This window comes from Mesoplodon densirostris, chromosome X (assembly GCF_025265405.1).
Source record: "Mesoplodon densirostris isolate mMesDen1 chromosome X, mMesDen1 primary haplotype, whole genome shotgun sequence".
Classification (NCBI taxonomy): Eukaryota; Metazoa; Chordata; class Mammalia; order Artiodactyla; family Ziphiidae; genus Mesoplodon; species Mesoplodon densirostris.
Window position 1 is genome coordinate 51123788 of NC_082681.1, and position 9032 is coordinate 51132819.

At 43.2% G+C, this 9032-nt stretch overlaps 1 protein-coding gene across 2 annotated transcripts; it reads right to left on the reverse strand.

Moving 5' to 3' along the window:
• Positions 1 to 3579: 3579 nt before the first annotated feature.
• On the reverse strand, positions 3580 to 8358 carry ARMCX3 (armadillo repeat containing X-linked 3). Of its 2 annotated transcripts, XM_060087204.1 has the most exons (5): positions 8222 to 8358; positions 7613 to 7692; positions 7243 to 7303; positions 6900 to 6970; positions 3580 to 6631 (listed from the first exon to the last, which is right to left on the reverse strand). In XM_060087204.1, exon 5 carries the CDS (start codon positions 6480 to 6482, stop codon positions 5346 to 5348), a length of 1137 nt encoding a protein of 378 aa, XP_059943187.1. In that variant the 5' UTR covers positions 6483 to 6631; positions 6900 to 6970; positions 7243 to 7303; positions 7613 to 7692; positions 8222 to 8358; the 3' UTR covers positions 3580 to 5345. The 2 variants fall into 2 exon arrangements, with proteins under 2 accessions (XP_059943187.1, XP_059943188.1); XM_060087205.1 differs by lacking the exon at positions 6900 to 6970.
• Positions 8359 to 9032: the final 674 nt, after the last annotated feature.

Here is a 9032-nt window from a genome sequence, read left to right on the forward strand (position 1 = left end):
ATAAAGATTTAACTTTTATGTCAGAAGAAAATCAACCAGAATTTAATGGAATTATAAACGACATGGTGCAATTTAATAATTCCAATTTTGGCTATAGATTACACAGACCAGCATAACAAGAGCTGATGATTGATGATGTTAAATAATAAGTGATTACAAAGAATCATTCCCCAAGTCAGCTTAAATGGATTTAAGATTCAGAAAATATTTTAAATATTGTTTGTTTTATCTGGTCTTGCCTAGATTCCATCCTTTCTAATATCAAAAAGAGAATCCAATTTAATTCATTTTAAATGATGGAAGAAGATAAAAATTAAACGTTTTCTTTTATTGATCCATTTCATTATGTCAGGGTTTTCATTACAGCTTATTGAAAGAAAGCCACAAAAATTAGCAAGATTATAGTTAAACCACATTTTAGCAAACACTGAAATAGAAATGGAAAAATAATTAAAGAGGTGACAATTCATTTTGCTTGAGTTTCAAAAAAAATTATCATTACAAGTTATCATTACTCATCAAAAAATATCCAGAAAAGAAAGATACTAATCAACATGTAGGAGAGGATGCATTGCAAATACTACAGTTCTCTCCTGTTGTAAAAGTATACATCTCTCAAACTCTGTGTGAAAGCTAATTGATAATATATCTTAACAGTCATAAAACTACCATCAACTGATGATCCACCTCTGGCAAAGGGGTATCTAGGCAGACAAAATTTTTAATTGTGTCCAGGGAGAAAGATGCTCTAGCTCTTGAATACAAGTATTTGATTTCAGCCACAAGTCAATCTCCATAGCAGATGTGGATGCACCAACTTCTTCTACTTTGACAACACTAACATCTAGCTGAGTGAGCTTACCCTGATTCCTTGAGCACTAAATAAAAAACCTTCTGATGATAATTTGGTTTCTGATGCACATTGACCTTAGGGACAGAATGTTCTGAGCAGCCAACACTAAGAATCTGATCTATTTGGTAATTACATTTCTTATAGTAACATAGACTGTCATTCTGTTATTTTATTTTCAGAAAGAAATTCCACCCCATTTAATAACATGTTATGTCCATGTGCAAACTTAGAAAAATGCTCAATAAACAGAAGGCTCTAATGCCCAAACAATCATGCTTGTATTACACTTACTCTTTCACTTTTTAAAATGTAAATGGTCAACAGGGCCAAAAAGTTACACTTAGCCCACTGCCAGTGCTGGATTGAATTCCATTGGCATGAACCTGTTAGGATAAAGTTACCCATCCAATAAGGCTTCTTTCCCACCCCTTACCTTCTCCCTCCACTCAGGCTTACCCCCAGACCCAACATTGCCCAAGCCCTTAACACAAGGCCTGAGAGGGACCCAATGGAGAGGGGAAAGTATGGAGATACACATCTCTGAAAGTAAATATGTGTTATCCTGCTTGACACCACGCCTCAGGGCAGAGCAAACCAGGGGTCATTACCCTAGTCTTCTGCACCCCGAGATGGCAGCACGATAGTTCTGGTTTAAAGGCAAGGAAGAGCCACAGTTTAAACAGAGAAATCAGAAAAAAAGTTCAACCTGGGATGTGATGTAAAATTAATGTAAAAAGATAGCATTGAAAGTAGTCATAATCACTCTTCAAAATAACCATTCTCAAGGGAATTTAGCAGAGAAATTAACCAAACAGAGGCATAAGCACAAAATTTGCCCAAACCACATCAATTTGCTAAACCTACACTTAGAACCTCTTTTGAAACAAGGCAAGTAAAATATGAATTTAAAAATAGAAAACCAGTTTCCTGAGCCTTGAAATATTATGCTTTGGGTGACAATTTATAAGAGAACTATACTCCATCTTTGTAAAATTCCCTCTGAACACACTTGACTGGGATAGACCCACTTAAATTCCTAAAGCCATTAGATGAGAGAAAACCCCAAAATAGCAGAATATCCTCTGAGCTTCTAATTTCCTCAGTTACCTAGAAGTTGCCAAGCTCTCTAAAGAGAGGACCCTGGCTCCTCCCTGCCCCGATGAGCTGCCACAATCACAGAACTGTGCCCTTCCCAAAATGTTTGAGAGTGGCAGCCTCCGATGTGAAAGCATGAGGATATCTGCGTGTGGCTGGGCCGGCCCTGTGGCCTCCCCGGACCAGGCAGTCACATATCTGTCTCACACAGCACTTACCAAAGTCTGGGTGATTCCGTGCCAAACAATACCAGGTGTGGGACATCAAAATTACATCAGTGCACATAGGGCTGTGCCACGTTAAGACTGGTGCCTTCTCAGTCTCTGTTCAACAAAGGTCCAAAAAATCTTGGCATCCAGCCACACCCAGGTCACCGTATTACCACAGCAATGACAAATATTATTCTGTATCAAATGCCCACTGCTGCATGACCTGGTGTCATGGGAATTAAGCGGTCACCCACAAAAGACACAGAAGCACAAAGAGGCTACTGCCAATGGTCTCTCAGAAGGAGGAAAGGAAAAGACAAGTGTGAGGAAGGGATAGGGAAGAAGAATGGGAAGGGATGAGAAAAGAGACCTGCAGGAGCAGATGGACACTGGTCAGACCTGTGCCCCTGCTGCACGGTGGCTTTTTATTATACAAATTGACCTCATTTTTCACCCCATTTAGAAAAGTCACTCAGCACCCCAAGTTCAACATGGCTTGATCTGAATATTTTTTAGATGTTCAAGATACAGATCCGGGTCAGGGGTCAAGTTTGTTCTTGCTGTCTATTTTCTTAAGTATCTCCAATGAATGATTTTTAGTAGAAAAATAGAAAAATTTTAAATCAGGCTCTGAAAATTCATCTACAGTATCATCCAATTTGATGTATAGAATATATAGGTATATGGATAGTACAAGTGTCTGGAAGGGTATCCACAGTTGCAATTCTATGCTTCTCTCCCCAGCTGCCACAGTCCCTTACCCAGTTCTTTCTGCAGCCCTCCACTCTTACTCTCTGCACCTTCTCTCTGGGGATCACATCCACTCCAATGTCCTCAATTATCATTCATCCTCTGGTGGCCCCCAAATCTGTATCTATAGCCTAGTCTTCTCTGAGCGCCAGGTCAATACATTCAAGTGACAATAGGGTATATCCATCTGGATGTCACACATTTACCTCAAACTCAATTTATTTTAAATGGATTAGGCTTCCCCTCCCAAATCTTTTTCTCCTGCCTAATAATAGAGCAAGAAAAATGTTAGTTCCCTTTACCTTCATCCCATCCTTAAAACTAATGTCAAATTAGCCCCCACGTGTTCATGACTCAATAGGGTCACCATACCCAGCAACTTTAAGCTAACCAGTCCTTGGTCCTTTTGTCTACTATAGGCAACATTAGAGTAAGTATATGGAAGCCTGAGGCTAAAATGAGATCATAACTGAACAGAGATTTTACCCTTTCCTGGCCTCATGTATAAAGCAGGATAACATCTCCAAACTGACTAGGAATATGTTATGAGGGCGGGTGAGATCATGTCTGATGAAATACTTTGTGTCCTTAGAAATAAGAAAACCCTATTTCTTTGAGAAATTATTGTAACAGTTGCCTTGCAGGAATGACATCACTCTACACAGTGGTCACTTAATAAGTGCTAAACTTTATTGTTGTTATTATTTATTAAATGATGCTGACATGTGGCAGAATGCCCCCAGTGAAACAAAGGTCAACCAAAACAGCTATCAACCTTGAATTCCAGGGAATTAAGCGTGCTCACTTTTCTTAATTAACTGCTATGTGCCAGAACATTCTAAGTATTTCCCATGTATTACTTCATTTAATCCTCACAACGAGCCCCATCTTCAGCACTCATCTATTATTTCAGAGAGAAAACTTCAACCCATCTCATGTTTAATCTAAATATTTTTTCCACTCAGTACATGCTCCAATCAATCACCTGCTCCATTCCCAACATTTTTCTTTTCCAAAAATTTTTGAAAAAATCAGTATTTGTTTTAGATAAATAAGAACACATAGATGAATAAAAAGTAAAAAGGTAAAGATTACTCTATCCTTCCACCCAAAGATAACCACTGTTACTATTTGGGTGTCTGTAATTCCAGAGTTTTTAGTGTCTACTTAAACATCTTATATTCTCAAAAAAATGGAATCATACTATGAATACTGCTATCTAACCTACCTTTCTCACTTAACAATGCATGATGAATATCGTTCCCTGGCAATATGGATTGCAAGTGATATAATTATCTTATACCGTGTGAATATTCTTTAATTTATTTAACCAATCCAGTGTGCTAAATTGTTTAAGTTGTTTCCAGTTTTTACTATTTCACACATTGCTGGGATGAACAGCCTTGTACATACAGTTTTTGGCCAATGAATCAATTATTTCCTTAGGACAAAGGGTTTACATATTTTAAGGCTTATGATATGTATTACAAAATGGCCCTCCACAAACCTTGTGCCAGTGTAAGCTCATTCCTACCACCAGGGTTTGAAAGGATCCATTTTGCCACACCCTCAAGCACACTGCACAGTGGGTGAGAGAGGAACTTTTATATGAATTCCAATTATTCTTTCTAGTCAAAATTATTTACTGGCTCTCAGCGTTCAGTGGGATAATATTCAAACAGTTCTCCACAAACTGGCTTCAGCCAGCTTTCCAAATTTATTTACTTCCCACCCTTACACTCTCCACTCTAAGCAGACTAGTTTCCCCCTTACTGTCATAGGAAGAGTTCCTACCTCCATGCCTTTCTCACACCAGTCCCCCATCACTCCCATCATAGGGTATGCCTTAACTACCTATCCCATAGAGGACTCATTTTAAATGGCCACTTCCTCCATCAATCTGTAGCCGACTATTGTATCCCACAGAAACCTTTGCTTCCTCTGTGCTCTGAACGCACATATTTGACGATGAATATATGCTTGAGATATTCTGTTATCTTTTTGTTTGTATGTTTCTTATCTCTCCAACTAGATTATAAACCAAAAGACAAGGATGGTTTCTTTTCCTTCTTTCTTATTTTTTCCAGCATTAACACACAACTTTATTGATGATACACAAATTAAGTCAATGCCCATGACAGGAGGGAGCTTATTTATGATGAATAGGTTCACTGTCACTTATGCAGAAGAAATAGTAAAAATATTTCAATCTAGGCAGTGAGATAAAAAGCAACAAACTTGTTTTCAGAACAGGTAGTGATATTCATTCATCCAGCTTAGACCTGAAGACCAACTCAGATAAATATCAGCGTTGATGATACAATATGATATTCATTACTCAAAATTGGCAGCTGAAAGGATTCCTTTACCATATAAACAAGGTGGAGAAAAGGAATAGTTTACAATGTGTGTTGCTTCTAAACTACAAAATCAAGAAGTTATTCCTGGCTCTTTGGAAACATATGCTCAGCCAGTTTGGCCATGAATTTTCCAACTTTTACTTTCACCAAAAAATCATGATGGCTTTCTATCCCCAGAATCTTATCAGCACACACTTGAAATTCTTTTAAAAAGAAAAAAAGTGAACCTTCGCTGAATTGATTCTGAGTAGGTTCATTTTCCTCCCATTTAAAATTGTCATTTATGTTCTCAAATATGACCAGAAGTTTAAGAATCACCTCTTTGTTCTCCTTCTTATTAAAGAGGGAACCCAGTGAAGATGGTACTTGGGCCCTGAGCAGTTCTCTAGTCATGGCTGGATTTTCAGCCAGATTCAAAAGGAGCTTCAAAACCTGAAATTTGGTTTCTTCATTTCCTGCTGAAAATAAACGAAAAAAGTCTGAAATGGAATTAGCAAGCATGTGCTGATACTCATTAGTAACAGTCATGTTCGTAAGCAATCTTAGTCCCGCCAGCTGCACAGATGAGTTCAAGCGAGAAGTGATTGTGTCATCACACACTTGATTCATGTATATCTTAAGCCTGCGCTGATTTTCAGCATTCACACTCAAGTTATTTAGGACAATTAAAGCCTTTTCCTTAACTATGGGATCCCGAGTATTGAGAATCTTTGCAACAATTGGGAGACCACCCAGATCACGAATAATATCTCTGTTAAATGCGTAAGCAGCATTGTTACCCAGGGCAATTAAAGCTGCTTCGAGAATATAAGGCTTTTCAGACATCTCAACCAAGCAAAGAACTTTTTGCAACTCTTGAGGGGACAAAATAGTATCATCTGAATTGGGGGAAGCCCTTTTCTGAACGGCCCGACGAGCCCGGGTAGCCCTGGCCCTTGCCCTGGCCCTAGCTCTGGTCCCAGCCTCAGTCCCAATCCGGGCCCAAGGTGGGTACCATACTATACCTTTGTTCTCACTGTTGTCATCATCATCATCAGACCAGTCATTGTACCTGGCCCCAGGACAGTCCCCATCATCCACGTCGCCAGACCCGCCCTCAGCCATTTTCTCCTTGTTCTGTTTTCTTCCCCTGGTCAGTCTATAAATGCAATAACAGGCGCCAGCCCCAATCACCAGTCCTGCGGTCACCCAGCCTACTTTCCTGGCGTAGCCCATGCAATCGTCCCTGACGATATCAGGGACCGAGGAACAGAGTAGTCACAGGCTGGGGGAGGAGGGCTATACGCCTGGCCTAGGTGCAGGCCTTCGGAGGATGATTGTCTTCAGCCACTTCAAGGCCACAACAGCTGATTCTGGAGGTGGACCTTAGGGGGTGGAGGAAGGAAAAGGGGTTTGAGTTTCTCTTCTCCTTGTGTTGTCCCATGCAGAGAGTTGCACAGAGGAATAAGTAAATGAGTTCTTGGCAGAAAATGTAGATTGTTAACAAGCTCTTTCCTCATTTCACTCTCCCCCTACCCTCCACAGTCCACCCCCTCCCCAAGCCTAGATAAAGGCAACGGAGCCCACAGTCTCTGCTGGGCCCTCAGCCACCCCAACCTCGGGTGTTCCCAGGGAGTGGCACCTTGCACTAACCTCCTTCAGACAGGCAGTTTGCCCCTTCTTCCCTCCCCTGGAGGTGTGCCACGCCCAACAACCCTTGCAATCTGCAGAGAGACCAGAGCCAGTGAAAACTGAAGCCTTGATGGATTGACTGTTCATTCCTTGCTTTCCTGATTCACCTATCTAGGTTGTCAGATTTAAAAAAAAAAAAAAAAAAACCTCTCTATGCCATCCAAAACATGCATGTGCCTGCCCCTTCCCTAGCCTGAAATGGGAGGGATGTTAGGGAAATAAGGTAGGATTGGGTGAGCCTGTCCAACCGCGGGCGATTTCCAACCCCTCCCCCATTCCAAGCAGCCCCCACGCCCACACCGACCTCTACTGATCTGAGGAAACTTCCTCCCTCGCTTCAAGTGGTGCCACCTGCTACAGCAGACCTGCAGGATGACAGATCGAAAACATGGGGACTAAATACTGCTGAGAGAAGAGGATTATGAACAAACTATCTGATAGGTTTCCCTTCTGTCATTCTCCCCCACCCCACCCCCCGCGACACACGCGCGCACGCTCGCACACACACGCACACACACACACACACACACACACACACACAATGCACGCCATTTCGCCACAGTCCCGGGAGTGCAAGAAACACACTCAGACTCAGACCCAACCTAGATTATTGCCATCTCTGGTTTCTCCCCACCCCCACCACCGCCCCTGTTAGGGTCCCCATTTGGTCTTACCCTCAAATCGACCTTCACCGATCGGGGTTAATTTCCTTCCTCTTCTCTAGCCCGGCGTAGTGCCGCAACCTACGGAAAGACTGGCAACCCGGGAGAGGCTCGGACCCACAAAACACAGAGCCATAGTCAGGAAGACACAGTCACAGTCAGAAAGACGGGAAACAGCCGCTACCGAGTGCTTGGTGGACGGACCGGTCCCCAGAACAGAAAACTCTTTCCTAATTCGGATGCCTGGTTGTCAAAGGTTTCCCACTCCTATGACCCCTCTCGGGGTTCTGCTGACACATCACGTTGCACTCCCCCCTCCCCATGTCCAGCCTTTCCCCGCCGGCACTGTCCTGGAGTACTGGGGGCAAACACCCAGGCCGCAGCTCCCTTTCCAGATTATGGCCTCGGTTCCACCAGATTCCCACCTCCCAATCTCTGAGCCCCTCCCCAAACACCACGCTGCTCACCATTTCGCAGCAACGAAATGGGCTGCGGGCGGGACAGATGTCTTGGAAAGCCGGCGGCGAGTGGGAGAGACGATGGAGGCGCCCCAGGACCCGCGACGGTCTCCGCCCTGCGCCCTCGGCCACCCCCACCTTCTGGAATCTCCCAGGCACTGACCTGCAGGGATCCGGGACAATTTCCTTCTCCTCCTCCTTCTGGCCTCTGCTGCAGGCCCGCTCGCCCTCAGGGCAATGGGGAGCTGGTACTCAGACGGGAACAACGGCCAGAACAAGAAGGACTTCTGCACACGTCAGCTCTTGGTCACGTGAGAGCTACGTCATCCACCAACTCGGGTCCCCAATTTCCCCTCCCACCAGCAGTGCGGCAGAAGAGGGCCCGCCCCCCTCCATTCCCTCCCCCATATCAGGCCTTGTTACTCTTTCTTCTTTGCTAATCCCATCTCCCTGTAGTTGTGTTTGCCTTCCTCTGATTACCAGAAAGGGACAGCATCTTCCCCTGGGGTTACTGGCCACTTGTACTTTTTGAAAAATTGCCTCTTCCTTCCCTAGGCTCCTGGGGCAGCAACCTCTCCTTCCACCTCCCCACCTTCCAGCTACAAATGTCTACCGTTTCCTCTGAAATCTAGTCCCAGATCTGAAAAGAAAAAGCCATCAGAAAAGGAGACCTGGAGTGAGTGTGGTTTTTTTCTTTCTTAATGCTTTTTTGTTCGTTCAGTTCTGCCCTCTCCCACCCCCAGCCTACATTCTTTTTATGAGACAAGAATTTCTGTAAAGCTATTTTCATTTGAGAAAAAAAAAGAAAGAGTGGGAGTTGGAGAGTGATGTTGGGTGATGGCCTCCAAAAGTCCCATATTTTCTCACTTGCAGGGAGTGTTACACACTTCACTCAAAGCAATCTTAATGTCTTCTGGGGCCTAGCATATAACACAATCCTGAATGAGCTCATCAGTGTGTCTGAGGATACATAA

Excerpts from the sequence above, each read along its gene's own strand:
- ARMCX3 (XM_060087205.1), bottom strand. The coding sequence starts at position 6,482 with ATGGGCTACGCCAGGAAAGTAGGCTGGGTGACCGCAGGACTGGTGATT.